The sequence below is a fragment of the Danio rerio genome, chromosome 8 (assembly GCF_049306965.1).
Source record: "Danio rerio strain Tuebingen ecotype United States chromosome 8, GRCz12tu, whole genome shotgun sequence".
Lineage (NCBI taxonomy): Eukaryota > Metazoa > Chordata > Actinopteri > Cypriniformes > Danionidae > Danio > Danio rerio.
Genome location: NC_133183.1, coordinates 19,763,506 through 19,790,975, shown reverse-complemented (window position 1 = coordinate 19,790,975; position 27,470 = coordinate 19,763,506). Strand labels below are relative to the sequence as shown.

The 27,470-nt window shown below is 33.2% G+C and overlaps 2 protein-coding genes across 13 annotated transcripts in view; one reads left to right on the top strand and one right to left on the bottom strand.

The window, feature by feature from the left end:
* The first annotated feature begins 841 nt into the window (after nucleotides 1-841).
* On the top strand, nucleotides 842-12,859 carry LOC799481 (LIM/homeobox protein Lhx8). The gene is made up of 8 exons (XM_009303875.5): nucleotides 842-2,229; nucleotides 3,546-3,686; nucleotides 3,774-3,895; nucleotides 5,178-5,398; nucleotides 7,159-7,259; nucleotides 8,485-8,580; nucleotides 8,899-9,052; nucleotides 10,392-12,859. The coding sequence occupies exons 1-8, from the start codon at nucleotides 2,071-2,073 to the stop codon at nucleotides 10,466-10,468; spliced, it is 1,071 nt and encodes a 356-aa protein (XP_009302150.4). The 5' UTR covers nucleotides 842-2,070; the 3' UTR covers nucleotides 10,469-12,859.
* The window catches only part of slc44a5b (solute carrier family 44 member 5b), an 80,831-nt gene continuing 64,200 nt past the window's right edge, over nucleotides 10,840-27,470 (bottom strand). For 7 of the 12 annotated variants that reach the window (XM_068222972.2, XM_073909546.1, XM_073909545.1 and 4 more), the window contains 11 exons: nucleotides 25,721-25,820; nucleotides 25,502-25,594; nucleotides 25,041-25,128; nucleotides 24,035-24,297; nucleotides 22,531-22,625; nucleotides 22,329-22,432; nucleotides 21,673-21,746; nucleotides 20,776-20,846; nucleotides 20,544-20,632; nucleotides 19,133-19,217; nucleotides 10,840-13,614 (listed from right to left, as the gene is read on the bottom strand). In XM_068222972.2, the coding sequence (XP_068079073.1) occupies nucleotides 13,460-13,614; nucleotides 19,133-19,217; nucleotides 20,544-20,632; nucleotides 20,776-20,846; nucleotides 21,673-21,746; nucleotides 22,329-22,432; nucleotides 22,531-22,625; nucleotides 24,035-24,297; nucleotides 25,041-25,128; nucleotides 25,502-25,594; nucleotides 25,721-25,820 (1,217 nt within the window). In that variant the 3' untranslated portion in view covers nucleotides 10,840-13,459. Of the gene's footprint in view, nucleotides 13,615-18,405; nucleotides 18,868-19,132; nucleotides 19,218-20,543; nucleotides 20,633-20,775; nucleotides 20,847-21,672; nucleotides 21,747-22,328; nucleotides 22,433-22,530; nucleotides 22,626-24,034; nucleotides 24,298-25,040; nucleotides 25,129-25,501; nucleotides 25,595-25,720; nucleotides 25,821-27,470 lie in introns of those variants that run through there. The other 5 variants (XM_073909547.1, XM_068222973.2, XM_005166847.6 and 2 more) reach the window with 3 other exon arrangements.

The window sequence follows — 27,470 nt, the reverse complement described above, 5'->3', positions numbered from 1 at the left end:
TCAGTAGGCTTGTTTTATTTGAGAGTACTGTGTGTGTGCGGCAGTAAGTGCAATCAGAGCTGGATTGGGCATTTATGCTGTGATTGTGGAGAAAGCAATCTCCTCTGATTAGGGCATTTTCCACTGCGCACTGATTGGCCAGACAGACAGACAGAGATCACGGCAGTCCTTAACTCAAACCACACTGCACTGACCACAACCACCACAATACATCCACTGACACACTAAATAATAACAGTTAAGCACTTATCTATGTAAAAAGGAACCAAAATACTTAAAACAATAAATAAACATGATTTGTAGTTAGCTAATTGAATTACTCAGTATGCATAAACTTCTATTGACATTTATAAAGGGTTTAATCTAACAGATAAATAACCTTTAGTAGGCCCTCCAAAAATAAATAAATACAGGAATGAACAACTGAATTTATTTATATACACACACATAAGCCTACAAAACTTTATAAACGATTTATTCATATATGTATTATTAATATTGTTATTTTGATAAAATTATTATAAAGACCACTCTTGTGGTCTACAACAAAAATATATTTCTGCTAAAACATTATCTTTTAAAATGAGGTTTTTATGAAAAATGTTACCTTTGTCCTCGTTCTCCCCTACTAGATACTACACACATTAGAATATGTTCAAATATAGACTAATGTTTATAATTGTTAAAGTTAGGTATAGCTAACAAACCACTCACGAACAGATGCCCTCCAAAAATTAAGTATTATTTATTATAAAAGTTGATGATCATGATTAAGTGATTATGAATTAACATGAATTCAAATATCGTGCAAAAACTTTTTTCTTTTCTTTTTTTCAGATCAAATGTGTCAGCTGCTACTTTTCAATTCACAATAATTGCTTCAGGCCAATGACTTGCTGATCACGACTAGTTTGAAAGCTGAATTATTAAAACCCATTTGAATTTTCTTTATTTTCAAAATATTTCCCAAATGATGTTTGAGACAGCAATGAAATTTTCACTGTATGTCTGATAATATTTTTCTTCTGGAGAAAGTCTTATGTGTTTTATTTCACCACTAATAAAAGCAGTTTTTATTTTTTTTCAAAGCCATTTTAAGGTCAAAATTATTAGCCCCCTGTAAGCTATATTTGTCTTTGATAGTCGACAGAACAAACCATGGTTATACAATAACTTGCCTAATTACCCTAACCTGCCTAGTAAACCTAGTTAACCTAGTTAAGCCTTTAAATTTAAGCTATATAAGGGTCTATCTAGTCGAGCATTATTTACTGTCATCATGGCAAAGATAAAGTAAATCAGTTATTAGAAATGAGTTATAAAAACTATTATGTTTACAAATGTTTCCCAGAGATGGGTTGCGGCTGGAAGGGCATCCGCTGCGTAAAAACTTGCTGGATAAGTTGGCCGTTCATTCCGCTGTGGCGACCCTGAATTAATAAAGGGACTAAGCCGACAAGAAAATGAACGAATGAATGTTTATATATGTGTTGAAAAAAATCTTCTTTCCGTTAAACAGAAATTGGGGGGGAAATAAACAGAGGTCTAATAATTCAGGGGGGCTAATAATTCTGACTTCAACAAGTGAGATAGCCTACAATGAACAATTATACATAAACATCGATAAAGCAATTTTCTTGTAGTAATAATCGACTGATTCATTTATTTTCTGTCCAGAAGATGTGTTCTGTGGACAACTCGGACAAAATACTTCCCCTGAATTATGGCACAAGAGGAAAGCACCCGTTTTAAAATCGTGGCAATTAAGTGTCAAGAGTTTAATGAGACCTCTTCACCTTTGGGTCGCTCTGGTTGCGCGTTTGGTTTTAATTGCTGTTATTAAATAAATCAATTCTCTTCTTCCACTGATTCTTCAGCGGTTTTGACTGGCATTCGTAATTGATACGTTTGGGGTGAAGGCATTATGTGTGAACCGTTTCCGAATCCCTAATGCGGATTTCAAGTGCATAATACACATAACCATTGGTCCAAGAGTTGAGCGTGTTTTACTAATGACTAAGATTCTGGAAGTCTAAATGTAGAAAATTTATTTTGGCGATTGCGGTTGTCATGGTGAAAAGACAAGTGGATGATGTTTATGGGATGGAGCGCGCACATTTAAAGGGTGTTTCGGTGCGAGATTTTGGAAACCGAAGCGCTTTCACTACCGACATGAACGCGAGACGCTGTGAGGATTTTACCAGAGAACTTTCAAGCAACATTTGTATGGTATGTAGCCTATATTTTTATGACCATAACTACAGGCCGTAGTCAAACTTTTTCAGTCAGCCATGAAGTAGTCAGGTGCATTTATAAATTTCAAGACATACCACAGTCTTTGTTTGTTTAATCCGCTCAAGTTCGTCTCTCGCAAATCGTATTTTGACGCTTCTTTACATTTTGACCAATTAGCCTAAACGTAGGCTACAATATGATAAATGTAAAACAGCCTTGACCATATACAAAAGAGATGCTAAAAATGAGAACACGCGTGCAACAGTTGCTATACAGTAGCCTATACCTCCTCAAGCCAACACAATTAATAAGAAAAATCTACTGTATTTGGAGGAGAATTTGATTGAGAAAAGCCAGAACCTTATATATTATAACCTATGTAAATTAGACGTTTAAAATACGTTGTATATGGCATATTCAATAATAGTAGCTAAAACGATCAGACGTGACATTTGTTTATTTAACTTATTAAATTAAGTTACTTGAATTTTTAAATCACATGAGTTTTTTTCAAGTCGGTTGAATATTTTAAGTGATTTGTAAGGTTTAAATAAAATAAAAAAAATAAAGGCTGGCAGTATTAATACAGTGTATTATTACACTGTTATAACAGTGGGCCATTTAAGGGGATAGTTTACACAAAACTGAAAATTCTGTCATCATTTATTCACTCTTCACCTTTTACAAACCTGTTTGAGAAAAGATATTTAGAAACAATTGTTTGACGTTTTTGGAAAATTCTTAAAAAAAAATGTGTGTGTGTGTGTTTAACAGAAAAAAATAAACAAAGGTTTGGAACCATTGAGGTTAATGTCTGGGTCAATTATCCCTTAAATGCGACTTCTTGTGGTTACATCATAACAATATCTAAAATCAGATTTTCATCCTTACTAAAAAGAAAAATGTGATTTTAAATGCTATTAAATGTTGGTTATTTTTAACTGTAAAGATCTAGCAACTACAGTATGGATAAACGACACAAAAGAGATTTTCATGCATGTATACCCTTTACATCATCCCATTATTTCAACCTTATTTTGACTTGTTATTTTCAGTTATTTATTTAAAACATTGAAGTCGCCACTTCATTGATTTTAATGGGTTTTGCATATACACAAAATTGTACATTTATTTAGATGCAGATGGAGTCTCATTTTTGACCCTCAAGAACTGGAGAACTGGAAATTTAATATGACTTTATGAGATAATCGAACAAATCGTAAAATGCAGTTTCCAGTAACTTTATTCTTTATATGGTCAGCTAATAAAAGTGTCTCTTTGAAATGTTAATATAGCATTCATTCTCACAGAGCTTACCGGAAGCAAAGAATGGCCGATCTGATCCGGCTTCTCCATCTGCTTTACCTGAAACAATGGCATCTGATGCTTTTCAAGGCAAAGCAGTTTGCACAAGGTGTAGAGAGCACATCCTAGACAGGCATCTGCTTAAGGTAAGAATAGTCTTTTTCATTTATGCATTAATTCATCTGAATGTCAATCAATTCAAGGTCAAATAAGTAATTTCCTGTTGAATGCAGGTGAATGACATGTGCTGGCATGCGAGATGCCTTTCATGCAGTGTGTGTCAGACCACCTTGAGCGAACAGACAACCTGCTATGTCCGAGAGCGTGAGATTTTCTGCAAGCTACATTACTTCAGGTATTTCTGAAATATAGTATGTATATGGCAAGATTAAAATAAGCCTATAATATATTAAAATACTAGTATCTATATTTATACTGCTTCTTTAGATATGCTAGTCATTCATTAGATATCAGAAAGTAGCATATTAACAACATAACCTGATTTATTAGATACAACATTTTCAATACACAGTAAAAGGGATTATTTACTTTGCTTAAAAAAGTGAGTAAACCCATTGCCTCCAAAGCGACAATTGACTTTACTTAAAGTAAAGGAATAAATCCATTGTAACTTGGAACAATTGAGTTGATGTAAATACATTTTAATTTTGAACATGGTTCGTTTACTTAAAAAATGAAAGCCAACGAGTTTACTCACTTTTTAAAGTAAAGTCAACTAACTGTTTTAAAAGCACTGACTTAAAACAGCTTTCATCGCTTATAAAATTAAGTTAGAACATGATTAACTTAGTTTAATAAGTTACAATGAACTAAAAACATGTCATCACTAATTGACCATAATTTTTTACAATGCACTTATATAAAGTCAACTAATATATTTTTTTTTTGCAGTGTAGATGCTAGTATATATATTTTTAGATATTAGTAGTGAGAAGCAATCGTTCTATTATTAATATTTCAAAAGTTTTACCACTGACATTTATAGGGATCCATTATTGAGTCTAGTGCAAGTTTTTACTATATATTAGCAGCTATATATTATAGTACACATTTTGGTTACACTTTATTTTAAGATGTCCTTGTTACAATGTAATTGTTTAACTACAGAGTAATAATCATTAATTGCATGTAATTAAGCAAAAATAATTGTAATTAAGCATATGAAACCTGTAACAAGAGAACCTTAAAAAATGTTACCCATATTATTTAGATGGTAGTTCATAATATCTGAAACCAATATTAAGCACCATTTTTTATTTATTAGATGATTGAACTTATTAAATAAGTGCAGTAGTATCTTTTGAATAATTTAGAATTGTATATTGTACTAATATGTAACATTAATCTGTCATAATACTAGTATTTAATAAACACATACTAGTATAATGTACAATGATAAGTATGGAATGAACAAGTACCAGTATGTAATTAATAAAAACTAGAAGGAAACAAATTAGAACCAGTACTTATTGGGAAATATAGAGCTAAAACAATGAGTACTAGTAGTATAAAAATAGATACTAGCTTTCAAAAGGATCTTGCCATACATATAAAAAGAGATTGTTTAATATGCGTTTACCCTAATCTAGAGCTAAATGTGTCTGTTTGACTTGCAGGAGGTTTCAGACATGGTGCTCGTGCTGCAGAGAAACGCTTCACTCTTCAGACTGGGTTCACAGAGCAAAGGGAAATGTTTACCATCTAGCATGTTTCTCCTGTTTCTCCTGTAAAAGGCAGCTGTCCACTGGAGAGGAGTTCGCATTGGTTGGGGAAAAACTGCTGTGCCGAATCCATTACAGCAGCATGCTGGACAAACTCAACAGACCTGCTGAAAAAGGTGAGTTCTTTATTTGTTAGTATTAGTATGTTAGCTTTATGAATATCTATGCTCACAAACAGTGACAAAATTCACAGAAGATAAAAACATCCTCAGTTTGTCACTTCCGCTTAAATGGGTCAACCTTCTTGACATCAATTGATATGCCAGTTTGTCATCAAATCTTCTGACCAATTAAATGATCTATAGTATCTGACATGTCCCCATCTTTCAAGATGCTTCTTTTTTGCTTTTCATTTGACGAAACCACTCTCGCAGAGTTGTGATAAAAACAAAACTCTGTTGATTGTTTGTTTTAAAGAGGAGGGGCTTATCACTGCTACCAATTTCCTGTAGAATCTAAAGTAACTTACTGTATTCAACCACAGCAGAAATACTGTTTCTACATTTACAGCATCATTTAATTGGCTGAATATGTATTACCAATATTGTATATATTTATTGTAAAATATAACATTTTCTCAGTGCAACTTTAAGATATGATAACATACTGCAAAACTGTCCTACTGTATAACACAGTTCATTTTACAGTTAAATCGTTAACAGTGTGTAATCCTGCCCTGTCTTCTTGTTTCATTTGAGATCACAAAATGTACATTTCAAACAGGGCGTTTAAGCTCATTAAGCCTAGGAAATGTGAAATGCTTTTAAATCATCAGCATGATTGAAACCTTCTGAAAAGCCCTTTGAATGTAATCCATTTATCACTTAAATGCCTGAGGTATTACAATAATATACTCAACAAAAACACAGTACATGCAAAGTAGATTTTAAAATATGGGCAGCCTTTCTGCATCGATTCTTCGATTGTCAAAATGCATTAATATTCTTGAGAGGATTTTGAGCTTAGTTTTTTAACAGCAGATGGTGCTGTAGGCTAGTTTTTAACAGTACACTCAAACATTCATGAGTGTTTGTGCATTCGAAGAGTTATGCAAGTTGACTTTAATGTCATTAGATTAATGTAAACACAGCTCTTTATGAACACTTCTGTAAATCGCTTAAAACGTTCCTACCTTTATCAATGATTATTTTAGTTTCAAGTGTCATTTATAAAGAGGTGGATGCAGGCAGAGTACGGCGGTTTGTAAAGCATAAAGCACCATCTGCCATTAAAAATCAAGCTTAGAATCGATTTTTTACCATAACTTTACATTGTAAAAAATATTCATTAATTAGCGGTTTGCCGTATTTTGTGATTCTTGTTTTTATTTTTTTATTTCCCCAGTTTATTCATGCTTTTAAACTGCATTATGGGATCTTGACCTTTCTTCTAACAGCTTTTAACCTTGGAAAGTTTGAAAAAGCGACATATTGTCAGTGTTGGTGTGGTATATTACAGTATGAAAACCTTGTAATAAACTGCCAGAACAGTTTCTGTTATTTTACAGACATTTTTTTTTCTTAATTATTTCTTAGACATTATGTTACTTCAAACTACAAAAATGTCAATAAAAGTCACTTTGTTAAACCGGTTAGTTGAATTTTTAACACCAATAGACGACAGAACAGAGATCAACATCCCATAATGCAATTCACAACCGTAAATAAACGGAAAACACTTGTGAATCACAATATATATGGAAACTGTTAATTAATAGATATTTTTTACACTGTATCTTTTACTAGGTTAAACTAATCTGATTTACATAGTCTGGGCAATAATAATCCAGACCAGTATTTTAGTTTTGAAATAAAGGCTTGGGTTTGTCATCTTGCTTGTAACATTTACATCTGTCTCTTGCCTTTTATAATCTCAGGGAAATCCGTCAGTCCTGAAAAAGCATTGGCTGCTGGCTGTGAGATAAAACAAAAACCATCTAAAAGAGCACGTACCAGTTTCACTGCAGACCAGCTCCAGGTAAACAAAGCAATGCTCTCATTGTTTAATATGTCTCACACTGTGTTCTGAAATTAGAAATGAGACTTAGAAGGTTAGTTTACCTAAAAATGAAAATTATGTAATTAATTACTCACCCATCATGTCATTTCAATCCCCTGAGACATTCATCAACATCTTTAGAACATGAATTAAGATATTTTAGATGAAATCCGAGAGCTCTTTGACCCTCGATAGACAGCAATGATCCTGAAATATGACTTTGTTTTCATCTGTTTTAGATACTCTTGTTTAAAGTGACACCAGTGATCATTAAGCAAATTGCATCCATTAATGTAAACTCAACAACATTAAGCTAATTCAATTGCACCATTATTACACAGTTTGATTATAAAGAATATTTAAATCTATAAACTGTATAGATCTCTCTATGCAGGACTTTAGTTTAGGTAAAACCACACCTTTCATGGCACATTACATTAGGGATAAAGTACATCCTGGAGGTTGTTATCGCAGAATGAAGTCAGACAGGCTTATTGGGAGTCCAATACAAAGTGGAGGGCTCTTGCCTAAGACTGAAGGGCTATAATCTGTGAAAATAACCCTCCTGCATGTACTTTATCCCACTTATTACATGACTACTTGCCACAAAACATAGAAAATAGACACAAAACATTGTTCTGAGTAGTAATGGTTCATTTATTATTAAAAAATTTGATTTAAATGCGAAACTGACAGGAATGAAAACAGCAGATGGAGTACACACCAACCTGCGCATTATTCAGACACAAGAGGGCACCAAACAATTAAAAAATGCAAAGCTGACAGAAACGAAACCGGTGAATTGGAGAATAGACTAACCTACGTATGATTCATTCACATATGGTGCCCAAACAGTCAAATACCGCAACATGACAGACAAGCAGATACAAATTAATGTAGATGCAGGAATATGGATGTGAACATAGGCCTATTCATTAATATTCAAGGCGATTTGAAGTTTTCGAATGAGCCTGTATTATTCAGCAGTTGACTAGAAATAACATACTTTAGAATGTTGAGACTGACCAATCAGAATTGAGTATTCTTGACAGCAGTGTAATAAAGTAGAGTTATCACACACCCTGTATAGCTCGCAATAATAGATCCTTGTTATATTGCAGTTTGTGCATAAGGTTAGTCAAGATTTAACACTGGTTTACTTTATTGAGCTCTGCTGACACAATATTGATTTTGTGGTCTACAGGTTATGCAGGCTCAGTTTGTTCAGGACAATAATCCAGACGCACAGATGCTTCAGAGTCTTGCTGAACAGACTGGACTTAGTCGACGCGTCATTCAGGTTACTTTTTTTTAGCAATTTGAAAAGTGCCTAAACTGAGCGGTTGTAAATATAACATCACTGGTTACTCTATAACAGGGGTGTCAAACTCAGGCAGCCCTGCACAGTTTAGTTTAAACCCTGCTTCAACACACTTACCTGTTGGTTTCAAACAAGCCTGAAAGATTGAATAGATTCGATCAGGTTTGTTTAATTAGTGTTAAAGCAAAACTGTGCAGAGATGTGGCGATCCAGGAACTGAGTTTGACACCTGTGCTCTATAACATAAATTAAGTGTTCATAGGTTGTCTAAATCATTACCACTTTGTTTCTGCTCAGGTCTGGTTTCAGAACTGCCGTGCGCGTCATAAGAAGCACGTTTCTACCCCTCATTCAGCTGGTCTGTCTTCACTGTCGTCCACATCCACTGTGAATGAGCTGAGATATACAGAAACAACCCTGCTTACAGGACTGCACAACACCTGCATACATGGTGAGATCTGACTATAATGCAATTATATAATTTGTTATCAGTTTATAGTGCGAAAAGAGAAGAAATACTGAAAGAACGTTAAACTGAATGAATGAAATCTGTAAATAGAAAAGGCTTTCAAACTGTAATAAAGGTAATTTACAGTTTCCCGTTTTTCATTTCATTACAGCTGAATACAAAATTATTAGCCCTCCTGTGAATTTCAAATTCTTTTTAAAATATTTTTCAAGTGCTGTTCAATTGAGAGATTTTTTTCAACACTTTTGTCTGATAATTTTTTTTTTTTTTTGGAGAAAGTCTTATTTGTTTTATTTAGGCTATAATAAAAGCAGTATTTCATTTTCTAAACAAGGTTAGAAAATGAAGGTTAAAATGGAAGTTTTTTTAAGGTTAAAATTATTTGTCCCTTTAAGCTCTACATTTTTTCCAATAGTCTACAGAAAAAAATATTATTATACAAAAACTTGCCTAATTACCCTAACCTGCCTAGTTAACCCAATTAACCTAGTTAAGACTTAAAATGTCACTTTAAGCTGTATAGAAGAGTCTTGAGAAATATCTAGTCAAATATTATTTACTGTCATCATGGCAAAGATAAAATAAATCAGTTATTAAATATGAGTTATTAAAAATATTATGTTTAGAAATGTGTTGAAGAAATTTTCTATCCATTAAAAAGAAATTGGAGAAAAAAAATATACAGGGGGGGGCTAATAATTCTGACTTCAGCTGTATATATATTTATATTAATTCCAGCTGTATTAAAGAAACCTATAGTATGTTTTTTTCCAGAAAAAAATATAATGGCAAATACTGTGGAAAAAATATCTCAGGAGATATTTGAAAAAGAATTAAACATTCAATAGGCTAATAATTGTCTTACTGAATTGCATTATGGAACATTGATTAATGCTCTGTCAGTGTTTTAAACCAAAGGTACTGGCAGGTACTGTAACTTCATGACTAACCCAGACAGTATAATCTAATCAACAAAAATACCAAGTGAAGTCATTTTGCTAAAAGTTGTCGGAGAAGAGCCCAATATTAGCAATTTAATCGTAAATGGAAAAGCACTTACATCATGTATTAACCATAGTTCAACATTTACTACTGAATCATTAAAACCATAAGTTGTGTTTGCTAACATTAGTTAATGCATCGTGACTTAACATGAACTATAAATTGCTTTATTTTCATTAACTAACATCAACAAAGACCAAAAGATAATGTAATAAATCAGTTGTTCAATGTTTTTTCATGTTAGTAAATACATTAACTAAACCTTATTGTAAAGTGTTACTTATGAATCTATCCTTGTGTGTTTGTGTTTTGTCTCCAGTGAACACAGCATCATCTCTGCTCTATCAGCCTTTACTGTACCACCAGTCCACTCATCTACCAATCAGCAGCAGCTAAACATTTTACACCTCACTTCGACATGTAGTCTACACTTACTGTAAATGTGAGCATGACCCATGTATTAAAGGGATAGATGACCCAAAATAAACATTTGCTCACTCTATTGTGCTCACTCTATTGTACTCTCTCTCTCTCTCTCTCTCTCTCTCTCTCTCTCTCTCTCTCTCTCTCGGGATTCTGTTGAACACAATAGAATATGTTTAGAAGAATCTTGGAAACCTGTAACCACTGAATTCCTTAGGAGAAAAAAAAACCAGGGAACTCAGAAGTTAACAGTTTCCAACATGTTTTACTACATCTTCTTTTCTGTTATAGAGAATAAACACAAACATGTTTCAGTCAACTGAAAAAATGAGTAAATTATAACATTTTTTGCTTGAACTATGTGTTTATTTATCATAGTTTATGCTGTTGCTACAATCAAAATAAAAATAACTTATTGACATTGTCTATATGAAATACTTAATTTCCAAATGTATTTTTTTTTTTGGCATGCATTGGGATTACATCATATACAATGTTATTATGCATTACAAAATGTGCTCAAAAATTATGTGAAGAAAACATATGACAAGTAGATACATACCAATAAGACGATTAGATGGTTGTTAAACTCAAAAATACAGTTTTTTATGATTTATGAGGGTCAAATACCAGTAATTAATAGCAATAAACTGGTAAAGAACACATTTTGACTCAAATATGTTCATAGAAAAAATGTCAAACAAACACTTCATATTTTTGAGAATCACTTAATAAACAATAATCACTAACCTTCATCAACATATGAGGAGAAATGAATCGACCTAAAACAACTCCTAATATTCCATTCAAATATATATAAATTATAATTAACAACTTTAAGTTCTTTCTTGGCTAAAATGGACGGACACGATGATAGCACAGGAGATGTGTGGTTAAAAAGTGCAATGGATCTGATGAATGAGAGCAGTAATGAAGGAATAAATAGAGTTATAAGCTCTGCACAGCAGAAAAAGGGCTCATATCAACATGTGCTTGAGGTTAAGAGAGCTGTTAAACTGTGTGTTGGAATAAGGCACTTCAGCTAAACTGCGATTACAAACGGCAACGTTTTCTCAATATGAGAGAAGTGGTGGTTTCACCCCAAACGGGTGCTAACAGAACGCAACGGTCATATAAAAGACGAGCTAAAAAAATTCTACAAATGCATACAAAGATGGTAACGATTCATACTACAACTTTAAAGATAACGGCACTGAGTAGCAATGCTGCTGGTATCATTCTAAGAAAAAAGTTGACTGAGCAATAAAAACATTTAAATCAGAATCCACATCCACAACCAGAAAATTACAGCAAGAGTTTACTCAAAAATAAAAATGACCCTATAATTCAGCGTTTCTCGACCACGTTCCTGGAGGACCACCAACTTTGCACATTTACATCTCTCCTTAACCAAGCACACCTGATTCAGATCATCAGCCCATTAGCAGAGACTGAAAGACCTGTAATGGGTATGACAGACAAAGGAGACATCCAAAATATGCACTGTTGGTGGGCTTCCTGGAACGTGGTTGAGAAACAATACTATAATTTACCCGAGCCATCCTCAGTAAATTTGACTTTCTATTTTCAGACAAACACAGTTGGTGTAGTTTTAAAAAATAACTTGGCTCCTTTTATGCTGTATAAGGGCCCGATCACACCGAACACACTTTTACATTACAAAAACGCAATGCGCACCACACTGCCTTTTTTATTGACAAGAAAAAAAGAAGTGCCGTGTGCTTTTTTATGTCATTAAACCCACGACTGAATTTGCAGTGTATTGTGTGCGAGTGTTGCTGCTGATATTGTTATAATTAACCAAATAATAAATAATTGTAAATAATTTGTAACCATACTGGTAGATCTGTCTCTGTGGGATAGCAGTGTAATTAATATAAGCGAGATCCGAGGCGATGACTCGCCACAGATAACTGTTGTGGGGGGTTAAAGTCCCTAGCGACTGGCTGAGATCAAGACCTTTTATTACGTTTGGTAAAGTAAAGCGATCTACTCCCGGGAAGGGGTAGAAATCAGGGGAAGTTGAAATTGGGAGGCATGTAATTAGAGCTGTAAGGCTTTAATTTCAATTAAAGGTGAAAAATCGAATCTGTCGTAGACATCCAATATATTAAAAGATACCGAAAATATCAACAGAGAGGATAGGAAAGTCCCAGAGTAAAATGAGAAAATATGATACCCTGGTTTTTTGTAATAAGGAAAAACTGTCTTTATGCTGTTTTCATCTTTTGTATTAATTGTTTTTATTTTATTCATACTTGTCTCTTTTATTCCTGTTTATGTAAAGCACATTGAATTGTCACTGTGTATGAAATGTGCTATATAAATAAACTTGCCTTGCCTAAAGTCATACAGCTCCAGATAACTCAAAAACAGCGACTGCTAGTCTCTCCTCTATCGTCAATGTCCCCATAGTTACCTTGACAACACAAAAACTGCTATCACCTCAACGGAAACCCCGCCTCTACTTTCATTTGATTGGAAAATTAAAAAGACGCGACTGACGTAACATGCTTTTTCCGCTCAGAGTTGACTTTTTTTCCAACTGTGAGTGCACAGCACGCAACGGCGAAAACGCGAGGACCAGCAGGCAGGGAGCATAAGCAGCGCACAAAACACTTACGGCATTAGTAAATTATTCAAAAAATGCACCTCTCAGCGCAAAAAGCACGTTTGGTGTGATCAGCCCCTAAGGTTGTTGGAAAGTGGCCCTAATTTAAGTTCATGTAGCTAATGTTTTTGTGTTAATTGTAAGTGTATTTAATTTCCCAATAAACAAACAGAATCTTATAGTTTTGGGTTTCAGACAAACAAACAAAGAAACAAAACTAAAAAATACGACCTACAGTGCGTACATAATCCTTCATAAATCTGTCAGTCTCACAGATGCGAATAATCTGGAAACACACACAGTCTGAGCATCGGCAGTGTCTGTTTTTCATGTCAGTGTCTGCTTTTTGGTTGCTCCTTCTTTTGTTTTCTACCTCTCTTGGTCTCCTTGGGTCTCTTCTGGTTCTTCTTGTTGAGAATGGCTCTCAGGCTGCTGCACATGTAATACGGACGGGTTGCTGAACCGTCGTTCTTCTCCAGATCAAGCACTGAGAAAAGAACACCAATATCAATATAATAAATAACAATAATAATAAAATAATAATAATAATAATAATAATAATAATGTGATTTTTTGCCAGAAGTCATAGGCAATGGTGGTTATCTAAAAATAATAAACTTGTTAAACAAAGAGAAAACGTTATCATCGCATTTAGGAACAGAGATGAGGTTCTCAAGGTGAATGCAAAACCTTGGCTCTAAAGGTCAAACAACAAAAAATAAGGTTGAGAATCTTGGTGTGATTGAGTCAGATCTGAGTTTCAGTTGTCACGTCAAAGCAGCAGCTAAATCATTATACGATCATCTCTAAAACATTGCCAAAACTAGATGCTTTGGTCTCAGTGAGGACTTAAAAAAACTTGTTCATGCTTTGATCAGCAGCAGGGTGGATTACTGTAATGGACTCCTGACTGGCCTTCCCAAAAAGTTTTTATTTTATTGTTTCTTTTAATCGGTCTCGTTTATTCTTGCATTTTGAATTACCACTGTGTATGAAATGTACTATATAAATAAACTCACCTGGCCTTGCATTGACTTGTAAACATTGACTTGTATACAGTATGTATATAAATTAATTCACAGATTAATGATTAATTAATATTATAATGATAAGGATTATATTACAATACTATAAAATATTGTGGTTGTTCAAATTTATTATTGTCTATATCTAAATGGAAAATTATTTCAAACACAATTATTACTATAATAAAAATTATAACATTACAAAAACACAAAACTATGAGATCGTTATGAACAATAACCATGAGGTTTTGGTTTCTCACTAAGAGCATTGTGTTAGTATTAAGGGTACTGCCTTGGAATGGTTTCAGTCATATTTATTTGACAGAAGGTTGTGGAGTACCTCAAGATTCCATTCTTGGCCCTATTCTGTTTTCCCTATTTCTGCATCCATTAGGGTCTATTTGGAGGAAGTATAAGAAGTCATTACAATTGTATGCAGCTTTATGTACCCTTAAAGCAAAAAGATGCTGGTTTCATAACACCATTTTAAACTGTCTTAACAACATTAAATCTTCATTGGCACTAGAGTTTTGTTAATGTGCAATGAAGAAAAGATAGAAGTGGGGGTATTTGGATATGGGGGTGCTCGGGATTTTCTGGATCTTGGTGTTTTAAAATCCTTATGTGAAGTTTGATGTGAAAAACCTGGCTGTTATTATGGATAGTGACTTTAAATCAGTAATAAAAGCTAGTTGTTGTTTTTTTTGTTGTTGAGGTAATTATCCATTCAAGTCTTTTCTGTATTTTATGAATTTAAAAGTTTTTAAATTATTTTTATATTGACTCTGCTAGTGTCATAATCATTAGCGACCTAACCCGCATAGATCGCTGGAAAACATTCACTTTCACTCTGACTACAATTCTGTCACCATAACTACAACTCCTTTCAGGCACCTCACACACACACACTTGTCCCGGTTCTCCATTGATATCTCTCTCTCTCTCTCTCTCTCTCTCTCTCTCTCTCTCTCTCTCTTACTCACTCACTCACTCACTCACTCACACATATAAACACATACACACAGCTGGGAGCTACTCAGGACATGGGCTGCGTCCAAAACTGCCTATACTACTCAACAGGTACAGCATTTGAATTTAAATGTACAACTCGACCATAAGAAAGGTACGTTCTATACATTATGAATACGAGCAGTATGAATGGAACTCGGATGTACTACATTAGCCATTTTGTCATGATCACGTGACCCACCCACGTCACTTGTGTCGCTTCACTCCCATTCATGAATTCTTCATGGGACATCATGGGATGGCGTAGCGTCTATCTGATGCACACTTCAGAATCTCACCGAAAGTAGTAGGTCATCAGGGTGCTTCTTGCATACTGATTTTTTTACCCTATAAATTCTGACATTCTTCTCGACTCGCATACTGATTTTAGCTTACTATATAGTATGGAAGTATGCGATTGCGGACACAGCCATAGACTAAATAAACAGCACACACACCCACAGACATTGCTGAGTCTTGTTGATTTCATACTCTGTAGCATTACAAAGCATTTCCTGGTTTAGTCTCTCCGTGTATTGACCCTTGCTTTGTTTTATCGTTTATCCTGCCTGCCGCCTGTATCGACATTCTGCCTGTTACCTGACGATGCGTCCAGATTTCCCTGCATGTTCTCGTTTGCGCCCATCTTTGACCATTGCCTGTCTGACCACCCTAAAAAAAGCCTGCATTTGGATCCTCACTCCGTTGTCTCCCTTGTTGTCACAGCTAGATTAATTTAATGCTTTTTATGTGGATACTGCCTCCCTTACTTGTCTACAGATGGCGTAGATCGCTGCTGCTCGTTTGTTAACAGGAACATGAAAACACTTTGCTTTTGTGGTTGCCTTAAAACCATGTTAGGCAGGCCAAAAACTTTTCGGTTTAGTCTTAAAACTCATTTCTACTCTTTGGCTTTTAACACCAGATGAGATTCTGTAAAAACATAACAGTCAACTTTAAGAAATGAAAAGTGTAGTGAACTCGATTTACTGAAAGTTAATTCTACTCATTTGAAATAAGTTTTGAGCTCATTGTTGAAGGTAATGAGTTAATTAAACACCTTATTACTTTAACTTGAATTAGGTTCACAGTACTAATTAGGATAACATTTTTTTAACTGAAATGGTTTGTAGCAATCGGTGTCCTCAAACGGTTTGAGTTACCTTAACTAATTGGGTTTTACAGTACTCAGTTGGTTTGGAGTTCTCTTCATTCATTGGGTTTTACTCAAACGGAGTAAGCTCACAGTACTCATTAGGATTAGTTTTTGAACTTAAATGGTTTGTTGCAATCGGTTTCCTCAATAGGTTTGAGTTAACTTTTGGGGTTTTACAGTGTATGTCAGTTAGAATTGTTCTTTGTTTAAATGGTGCATGCTTGGTACAGCGCTTTAGTAAACAACTTGTTGTTTTTAAAAACACTTCATAAATAAATATTGACTTGGCTATATTGAATAACTTTTTAGTAAAACATTAACAAAATAAAAATCAAACCACTCATAATATTTTCTTCAGCTTTATTCTAATGGAAAAACAATTTATTTCATTTTAAAATGTTTTTTTTTTTTTTTTTTACAAAACATTCCCCCATTAAAAGACAACCTGTACTAAACTCTGCACAGTAGATACAGCATCAAACCCCATGTACACATTACAAAAATTACAAAAAAATGGCTTTTATGTTCCCTCTAGAAATTGAAACTTGGAAAAAACCTTCAAATTGATTGCAAAACACCAAAAGGAGAGCAGGACTTCCTTTTAAACTAGGCACATTTACTAAATACTGCCGTCAGAACACCTGAAAATTCAGAGACTATCAAAAACATGGTTATAAGAGAATATACACACAATCTATTATAATTATAACAAAGTCAATATGAAACTCGTTGTGTCTCAGGTCATCCACATGAACATCCATTTACTTCTTGAGCTTATGAAGAAGAGTTGTAAGGAAAGAGTCTGTAAGATGAAGATAAATATAAAGATGCACCAATCGACGGGCCATTGATCGTGTTCATTTGGCCGATCGTGAACAAATATTCATCTTATGCTTCTGTGATTCTCTGTTGCTTCTTTCGTTAAATTTAAAACACTGTACAGATAAGACTTGTGTGTTTTGGGCAGTTTTCACTATGACTTGTTTATAGGCGATCGATCGCTGGGAGTACAAAAGGTGTTTCAAAAAGCCAGAAAAATTAGCGGGATCTATGATAATTTCATCAGTGAAAACCCTCAATAAACAACATCTATTTTTAATGTACTATACATGGGCTTACTTAGTTAATTTCTTCTTATTATAAGTAGATTATTTGATTGTATGCAGGAAACAACGTACTGGCAGTAACTTGAATTGGCACCTATGACAGAAATTGCAGCTCTATGATGCTGTAAATATTAGAAGAAAATCCTAAATACTGAATCAAGGGCTAGGAGGTTTTAAAATAAATAAAAATAAAATTAATATATTAATAATAACTAACAATAATAATAATAATAAATACATAAAGTAAAAATGACACAAAATATAAATATAAATATTATATAAAACGGAAAAATAAGAAAATAAAAGAGAACAAAATTGGGGAAAAATCTGCAATAAAAATATTATTTTAAATAATAATAAATCAAATAAACAAAAATAGAATAAAAAAATAGAAAAAAAATCAATAAATACAGAGAAAAAAGCAGGGGGAAATATGCAATAATTTTTTTATTATTATTATTAATAATACTAAAAATAATATAAAAATTATAATATAAAAATAACAAAAATACAATAAATATAATAATGAATTAATAAACAAAAATCTAATAAAAAATTAAATAAAATAAAGTAAAATATAATGGGGGAAAATCAGAGGGGGAATCGGCAATTAAAAACAAATAATATTAATAATAATATAAAATTAACAAAAATACAATAAACATAATAAATAAAATAAACAAAAATATAATAAAAATAAAATTTAATAAATGGAAAGAGCAAGAGGGGGAGAATCTGCAATAAAAATATAATAGTAATAAAAATAATAATACAATAAAAATAACAAAAAATATATAATAAATAAAATAAACAAAAATAAAGTAAAACAACATAAAATAAAATAAAACAAATAGACAAAAGCTGCAATAAAAATTAATAATAAATAAAATAAACAATGCTAATAATATAAAACAATATAATTATAACACAAAAACAATAAATAATTAAATAAACAAAACAAAAAAATACTAAAATAAAATATTGAGAAAAAAGCAGGGGAGAAAAACCTGCACTGAAAAATAAATCAAGATTGATGCGTCTTAATTTCGAAATTGCTATGATGATTGATTACCAGAGTATTATTAGACCTTACATTCAGTTACTTTGTTCCAGAAGACAAACAGGTAAGGCAAGGATGGACAGAACCAGAATGTCAGTAAAAAGAAACAGAAGGAAAAAAGTATGGAAAAGTACAGCAAGAGCGAGTCAGTATCAGCAGACGACGCTTCTGGAAACAGAAAAAAATCTGCTCCCGATGGCAAATCCCAGAATGCCGAGTGGCAGAGATGCAGCGAGCTACAGTACTACACTCCCAGTGACGAGACACTTTCAGGACACCGCATACTTTTTGCCTGCTTGCTCAGATTTGTTCAGTATCCTGTGCAGGCCTGGAGGCATGTAATACGGTTTAGAAGGACTGCCATCGTTCCTTTCTAGATCTTCACCTGAAGCGTCATGCCACATCACAACACAGGAGGAAAGAAAAGAGGAAAAAGTGGGAAGAAAGCAGTTAATGAGCGGTCGCACAGTTTGAGGAGAAGTGAAAGGAGAAAAATAATAGGTGGAAATCTGAGATCAAAGTCATGCAAGAGGAAATGGAAAGGAAGAGCAGTGAGGAAGTTTTTAATAAGGATGAGATGAAAATACTGCGATGTTCAGCATTTATTGAAGCAGTTCGTGACTGTTGGAGATTTAGGAAGGTGTACTCACAGAAGCAGAGGAACAGTGTATCGACACACATGGCATAGACGTTAAAGAATCCATGCGCAATCATATATGATCCAAATATCACAGTCTGTGAAGGAATCAGAGTTTCTGATCAATGCATTTCCATCATGACTTGAAATAAATATTACTTTGTGTACATGCAAACAAACATAAATATTAATATTAAAATATATAAAAAGCAGTTATTATTTTATTTATATGTTGTTTGCTTTAAATATATTAATATTATAAACAATACTAATATTTTACCGCAATTTATGTTTAATACAGAGAAGATTTCTTTCAACACATTTTCAAACATAATGGGTTTAGTAACTAATTTTAATAACTGCTTTATTTTATTTTTGCCATGATGACAGCACATATTTTACTAGATACTAGTATTGAGTTTAAAGTGCAATTTAAACGCTTAACTATGGTAATTAGGCAAGTCATTGTATAATGATGGTTTGTTCTGTAGACTATAGACAAAAATTCATTGTTTAAGTGGCCTACTAATATTGACCTTTATATGTTTTTGAAAAAATATATCCGAATTAAAACAAATAAGACTTTCTCCAGACGACAAAAAATTATAGGCAAGGGGAAACTTAACAAATAAGCGAGGTAAGCAGCCGCTTGGGGCCCCAGGGAATTATGGTGCCCCGACCAATGCCAAAATGCCTACTTTAATCATAAAGCTGTTTTCTGTCATATGCTGAAATTTTCTGTCATATGTTGTAAAATCTGTCTATAACCATTAAGATTTTAACGTTTTTCTTTTAAAACCGAGGGCCCCCACGTAAAGCCTAGTGGAATGCTCCTTCCGTACTGCACATGCAAATATTAAAATCTAATTATAAATATATCTTATTAACTGTACATAATTTGTGAACTTGATTTTTATTTGTGAAGTTATTGGATTTAATTATACATTAAGAAGATAAAGGTTACACTTAAAATATATTTTAACATATTTTAAAATTATTTGTAACATTCCGTTTATTTTCCAAAAAAAAAAAAAGAATCTACAGAGAAAAAGTATATATATATATAGAGAGAGAAAGAGAATGTTTTGAGTTTCACTGCTAGGGCCCCAATTCACTATGTCAATCCCTGATTATAGGAAGTTCTGTGAAAATTCCTTAAAAAAGAATAAGGAATTTTGTAATTAACTGTCTCTGTGTGTGTGTGTGTGTGTGTGTGTGTGTGTGTGTGTGTGTGTGTGTGTGTGTGTGCATATATATAATATGCATATATTATTATTGTTATTATATATTTGTATGTAATATGTATGTTAATTTAATAATAATAATACTCATAATAATAATAATAATTTGTATTTTTTTACACATTAATTAACAACTATTGAAATCTTTTTTTAACCTAAGCAGGCTGCAAAATTGTCACTCACCAGTAGAGGGACCCAATAGTAATTTAATGACGGCACTTCTTCCTGGATTACTGGTATTTGGCGGGTGAAGAAAAAGAATGCAAGGACACCTGAAGAAAAACAAAGTCAGTAAACAAACAGAGATGCGATGGCAAACAGTGTGAAAACACAAGTAACTCTGGTGTATATAACCAAATGTAGGTCTATGCAGTCTCTGGATCAAGTCTTTGACACAAATGAAGCGGTTACTCACCCACACTCCCTGAGATCAACAGTTTGCCCAAAAACAGCAGGAAATCAGTCACCTTGTCCAGAACAGCAACTCTAAGGGTGAATAAATTAATAAACAAACATAAAAAGATGCTGTATATTGTCATATTTAGTTTCAGAGCTGTGACTGCACACAAATTAGACTGTCTCTGTCTCTCACTTACTAACACACACACACAGTGGTGTGAAAGTGTTTGCCTCTTACTGATTCCTTATTTTGTTTTGCATGTTTGTCACGCTTTACTATTTAAATTGGTTTGATTATCTGAAATATTAGTCAAAGATAACACAAGTGAACACATCATGCAGTTTTAAAATAAAGGTTTATATTATTAAGGGAAAACTTAGTTATATTAATAATAAAACTTAATAGTATTTTGTTTTTCCCATAATAATAAAACCTTTGAAACTGTATGATGTGTTTACTTGTGTTATCTGTGACTAAAATTTAAATTTGTTTGATGATTTGAAACATTAAAGTGTGACAAATACGAAAAAAATAAATAAATCAATAATGGGGCAACACACATATACATATACACAAACATAATGGGGTGTACTCAATTATGCTGAGCACTGTATATGTACCGCATCTCAAAAACGGTTGAAATTGTGACTGTAACAAGCACTGACACAAACTGACATTAGGAACAAAACCTTGTATACAAATACTTTAGCAAGGACAAAAAAGATTTACATTTACGCGTTTGGAAGATGCTTTTTTCCACAAGTGATTTACACGGCATTGAAGGTAAAATGCAACATCTTGAAAAGTCGCAATAAGCAGAAAAAAATTCTTGCCCAGGTGTGCATGAATGAAAGTCCTTGCAGTTTCATGCTTTGACAATGCCATTAGAAACACCTCAGCTGTGACTCTTACCTCATGACATTCCTCATTAACAGGAAGAAAGCATCTCTCGCTGAAGTACAGAAATTCTTCCCATATATTGAAATCTGAAAACATGAATAGGAAAAGAGGAATGTCAATATTTCTGTCAGTATATGCACAAACAAGTGTTTTTCAGTTTTTAAGAATATTGCTAGCCAGTAGCCACTGACTTTTTTCCATACTATGGAAGTCAATGGTTATTTACATCCCTTAAAATATATTGTTCTTTTGTTTAACAGAAGAAAGAACATCATTAAGGTTTGGTACCATTGGAGGGCGAGTAAAAATGGGGAAAAAATTCATATTTAGGTTAACCATCCCTTTAAACTTGCTGTAGCTACTAAGATAGTAGCCTGTTTCTCTTCATTTTGTATGTATTTTAAATGTTATTATATATTTTGGTGATTGTTTGTACTGTTCTCTTGTGTAGATGGATGGTATGTTAAAGGTTACTGTCTGTTTTTTATGTTCTGCAGAGCAGGAACCTGCTGAAAAACAGCATTTATTTATCAGGCCGATTACCTTTTAATCTTTTCCTGCTTAAAAAATAAACAAATAAAAAACATCCACAGTGAAACATCTTTCATTTATGCAGTGGTATATTTAGAATAAAGTAATGAAATGCCTGAAGACGGGAACTGACTGACCATAATGTAAGCATTCCTGTTCATGAACTTGATGAAGTGCTCGAGGCACCAGAAACAGCATTTGAGACAGCACAGCAGGAAGCGTGTGAATGCGTTGTGAGCACCTGAAACAAAGAGCAGTGTTCATTATTATCCGTTGATGTATCTCTGAGTAATGAAGCAAATCAGTCAAACTTCTGAAAAATCGAACGCGATCTTATACCTTTCAGTTTGTGGTCGAGATACTCCAGAATAATCCGGATGAACTGGACAATGGACAGAATCAAAGCTCCAAATGCCAGAGAGCCTGTGTGATACCTGGAATAACATTACAAAATTTGTTGTTTTTAAATTTACTATATAAACAAAACAAAACCATAAACATAACAAAATTAAACAAAACACAAAACAAAACAACCAAAAAAAAAATAAAACACAAAACATCCAACAAAAGACAAAACAAAACACAAATCAAAAGATAACACACAAAACAAAAAACAACACAAAAACAAAACAACAAAACACACAACAAAAGATAACAAAACAAAACACACAACAAAAGATAACAAAAAACCAAAACCAAAACATAAAACAACACAACAAAACAAAACAAAACCAAAACAACACAACAAAACACAACAAAAGATAAAACAAAACACACAACACACAACAAAAGATAAAATATAAAACAAAAAACAAAAAAAGCAAAACACAACAAAACACACAACAAAAGATAAAACATAAAAAAAAAAAAAGCAAAACACAAAACACACAACAAAAGATAAAACATAAAACAAAAAACACACAAAACAAAACACAACACCAAACACAACAAGATAAAACAAAACACAAAACATGCAACAAAAGATAAAACAAAACACAACAAAACACACAACAAAAGATAAAACAAAACACAACAAAACACACAACAAAAGATAAAACAAAACACAACAAAACACACAACAAAAGATAACACAAAACAAAAAACTCAAAAAACAAAAAACACAAAAGACAAAAAAGATAAAATATAACAAAAACAACACAAAAAACAAAACACAAAACAACACAAAAGACACAACAAAAATAAAATAAAACACATATAAAATTAAACAAAACAAGACACAACAAAAGATAACACAACACACAACAACAACCCAGAACACAACCAACAAAAGATTTCAACGCATCAAAAAACAAAACAGACAACAAAAGATAACACAACACATAAAAAACAACACACAACAAAAGATAACACAAAACCAAAACACAAAAAACAAAGCAACAACAAAAACAAAAACAAAAGCCACAATAAAACATAACAAACCACAAAATGCAACAAAACAACACAACAAAAAACAAAACACACAACAAAAGATAACAAAACACAACGCACAACAAAACAAGAAATAAAACAAAACTGAAAACACAACAAAACAAAAAACAAAACAACCAACAAAACTCAACACACAACAAAACAACCAACAAAAGATAAAACAAAACTCAACACACAACAAACAGAAAAACAAAACAACCAACAAAAGATAAAACAAAACTCAACACACAACAAACAAAAAAAAAACAAAACAAACAACAAAAGATAAAAAACACACAAAAAAACACAACTAAACAATTGAAATGCAATTACAGTGAACGTTTAAGTTTAGTCCTGCATTCACAGACATAAACTATCATCCAAAAAGCTTCTAAGAGCTCAGACGGCCACAAACCTTAAAGCCCTGCCAAATGATGAAGCCAAAGGGCATGGTGGGATGTCTGCCGGCTTCCTCAAGGCCCAGTAATATGCGGCAAAAGCCCCAGCAAGGGTGCACTGGCCAAGAGCGATGGTGAAATTCACCAGCCACAGGAAGACCAGCAAATTGCAGAGCTGGAGCACAAAGATGTAGCGGTGGTACAGACTCTCCCCACCATAGAAAGCAAATGTGCATTGAGAGCCCGGACACAGTTTAGTCACATTTGATTGGCTGAAGGTCTGAAACACAAATACAAAGAGACATAAAGAATTATCAATATAATGCATATACAGTGCATCTAGAAAGTGTTCACAGCGCTTTACTTTTTCCACATTTTTTTATGTTCCGAATTGGATTAAATTCATTTAGTTCCTCATAATTCTACACACAATACCCTGTAATGACAATGTGAAAAAAGATCTTTTTAAAATTGCTTTATTAAAAATAAAAAAAATAAAAATCACATGTACATCAGTATTCACAGTCTTTTTCATGAAGCTCTAAATTGAGCGCAGGTATGTTCTGTTTCCACTGATCATTTTTTAGATGTTTCAGCAGCTTCATTGGGGTTCATTCATTCATTCATTTTCTTTTCCCAAAGACAGGTGTGCCAAGCTTGTGGCATCATATTCAAAAAGACTTGAGGCTGTAATTGCTAACAAAAGTGGATCAGGAAAGTATTGAGCAAAGGCTGTGAACACTTAGTGAAAACCTTTTTTTAGGTTTTTCATTTTTAATAAATTTGCAACAATTTCAATTTTTTTTTTTCAAATTGTCATTATGGGGAATTGTGTGTAGAATTTTAAGGAAATAAATTAATTTCATCCCTTTAGGAATAAAGCTGTAACATAAATAAATGTGGAAAAGGTGAAGCGCTATGAATACATTCCGGATGCACAGTAAAATCTTTAGCAATATAAATGGACTTAATAAATGGATCTTGTATATCAGATAATCAGTTTATTGCAAGATGAGAGATTACCTCTGGGTCACAGGTGAGGTTTGTGTATTTGCAGTCGGGTAGTGTTGACATTACTTTGTATACGGCCTCACCAGACGATGCCAGGAAACTAAAACAAGTTGAGGTTAAGGAGACTAAAGTGTAAACTGAAGTGTCATTTTTGTCATCAAACAGAGCTGCTAAAATAACTATATCAGACAGAACAGGCAGTCTTTGCCAAAATAATATATAAAAATCTGCATTAACCCTTTTCCACATTTTTTTTAAATCTCACAATTCTACATGAACTAACAACTAATAGCTTTACTTTTATCAACTAACATTAACAAAAGTTAAGACATACTTTGCTAGATAATACATTAAGTGATGTTAAACAATATGACCATATTATAAAATGCTGCTATAAATAAAAATAAAATACAATATATTTAAATTTCAAGATATTTCTAATGGGCAACAAATAATCATATAGATTTGGATACACAGCTGTAACAGCCCAGTATGCAATACAGAGAGCCAGCAGCAGGAAGGTGATGATGGGATAGAAGAGTGTTGACATGATGCAGCCAATCGCCCTGTAGCAAACAGAGAGAACAGTTTAAATAACATCTGACATCTTTGTTTCAGGCTCATCTGTTCTGTTCTTACAAAACACCATTAACCAAAGTAAGATAAAGAGAGAAAGAAAGATAGAAACGTACTTGCTGCCCTCTTTCAGAAGAGCAATGGCAATGCGAACTCTGTTCCTTAGGAATATCAGCACTAAGATGATGATGGCTTCAATGACAGCCAAGGAGGTCACTGTGGAAAAACATCCAGCTGTCAATCACCTCTGTTAAACTGAACTCTCTATAACCTTCATCAATTTGACTCTGAGTGTTGCTCGGTTAGAGATTTAATATTAGACTTGAAGGCGCTACAGGGTAAGGATTTTATGCAATGATCATGTTTTAATATCGCTAAGCTAAAAAACATGCTATCTACCGCTGATGCAGAAAGGATGGTTCATGGTTTCATGACCTCTAGACTAGATTACCGTAATGCTCTGCCTGGCATCCTCTATTAATATACTTCAGTTAGAGCAAAATGCAGGTGCCAGAGTCCTTACCAGGTCAAGAAAATACAATCATATATATTTCTCATCTCAATTTTATCTTTCTTACTCTGGCAGTCTTAAGTTCTGTATGTATGTATTATAAAATATTGGATCTTACCTAGAAGGCTCTAAGCAGTCTAGTTCCTGTTTATTTCACCAACCTTCATTTTTAGCTACAATCCCATCGACTCTTTACAATCCCAAAACTCAGGGTTTCTGGTAGTACTCTAAATAGCAAAGTCCACTAAAGGAGTTTGAACATTTTTATATCTGGTTCTTAAACTCTAAAATAGCATTTTTTGTAACATTCAAGGCTCTATAATCCCACCGACTTTTTAAGATCCCAAAACTCAGGGATTCTAGTAGTATCCAGAATAGCAAAGTCCACTAAAGGAGATTGAACATTTTCATATCTGGTTCCTAAACTCTAAAATAGCATTTTTGATAACGTTCAAGCCTCTACATTCCCATCAACTCTTCAACATACCCAAACTTAGGGCTTCTAGTAGTATCCAGATTAGCAAAGTCCACTAAAGGAGGTCAAGTGTTTTCGTATCTGATTCCTAAACTCTAGAATGGCATTCCTGATAATGTTCAAGGCTCTACAATCCCACTGACTCTTTAAGATCCCAAAACTCAGGGTTTCTAGTAGCATCCTGAATAGCAAAGTCCACTAACGGAGGTTGAACGTTTTCACATCTGGTTCCTAATCTCTGGAATAGCATTCCTGATAACGTTCAAGGCTCTATAATCCCACCAACTTTAACATCCCAAAACTCAGGGCTTCTAGTAGTATCCAGAATAGCAAAGTCTACTAAAGGAGGATGAGTGTTTTCAACTCTGGTTCCAAAACTCTGGAATAGCTTTCCTGATAATGTTCGAGCCTCAGGCACACTCTTTACATTTAAAACTGCTTATCTTTTCAATAAAGCATATACAAAATGCATCACATAATTGCATGATACAGCTAAATACAACTCATCAAATGCATTCTTTCACACTAACATTAATATCTCTTGTTTAAAATGTTATGAACAGCAGCTACGCTAATTCTTTGAATTAAAAACTATTGTGAAAAGTCCTATACAAATAAAGATCAATTCAACAACTTGTAACAAACTACAAAAAAGACTTACTAGTTTGTCTTTAAACACACGTAGACTGATTTTCAACAGTGTAAATGGTAATATTATTATTACTTTGTTTTAATTCTTTTAAATTTATATTGTATATTAAAATTGTATATTACTTGTGCAAAAGTGAGCACGAGCAATACATTGCTGGTTGCAATTCACTTAATGAACTTGTGTTGCTAATATAAAGTGTTTCTGAATGCTACATTATAACCTCTACAG

What these genes read in the sequence shown, in the direction of transcription:
- LOC799481 (XM_009303875.5), top strand. Translation starts at nt 2,071, where the DNA reads ATGGTGAAAAGACAAGTGGATGATGTTTATGGGATGGAGCGCGCACAT. An exon ending in TGCAAGCTACATTACTTCAG is followed by an intron (nt 3,896 to 5,177) that starts GTATTTCTGAAA and finishes TTTGACTTGCAG; the next exon opens with GAGGTTTCAGACATGGTGCT. An exon ending in CAACAGACCTGCTGAAAAAG is followed by an intron (nt 5,399 to 7,158) that starts GTGAGTTCTTTA and finishes TTATAATCTCAG; the next exon opens with GGAAATCCGTCAGTCCTGAA.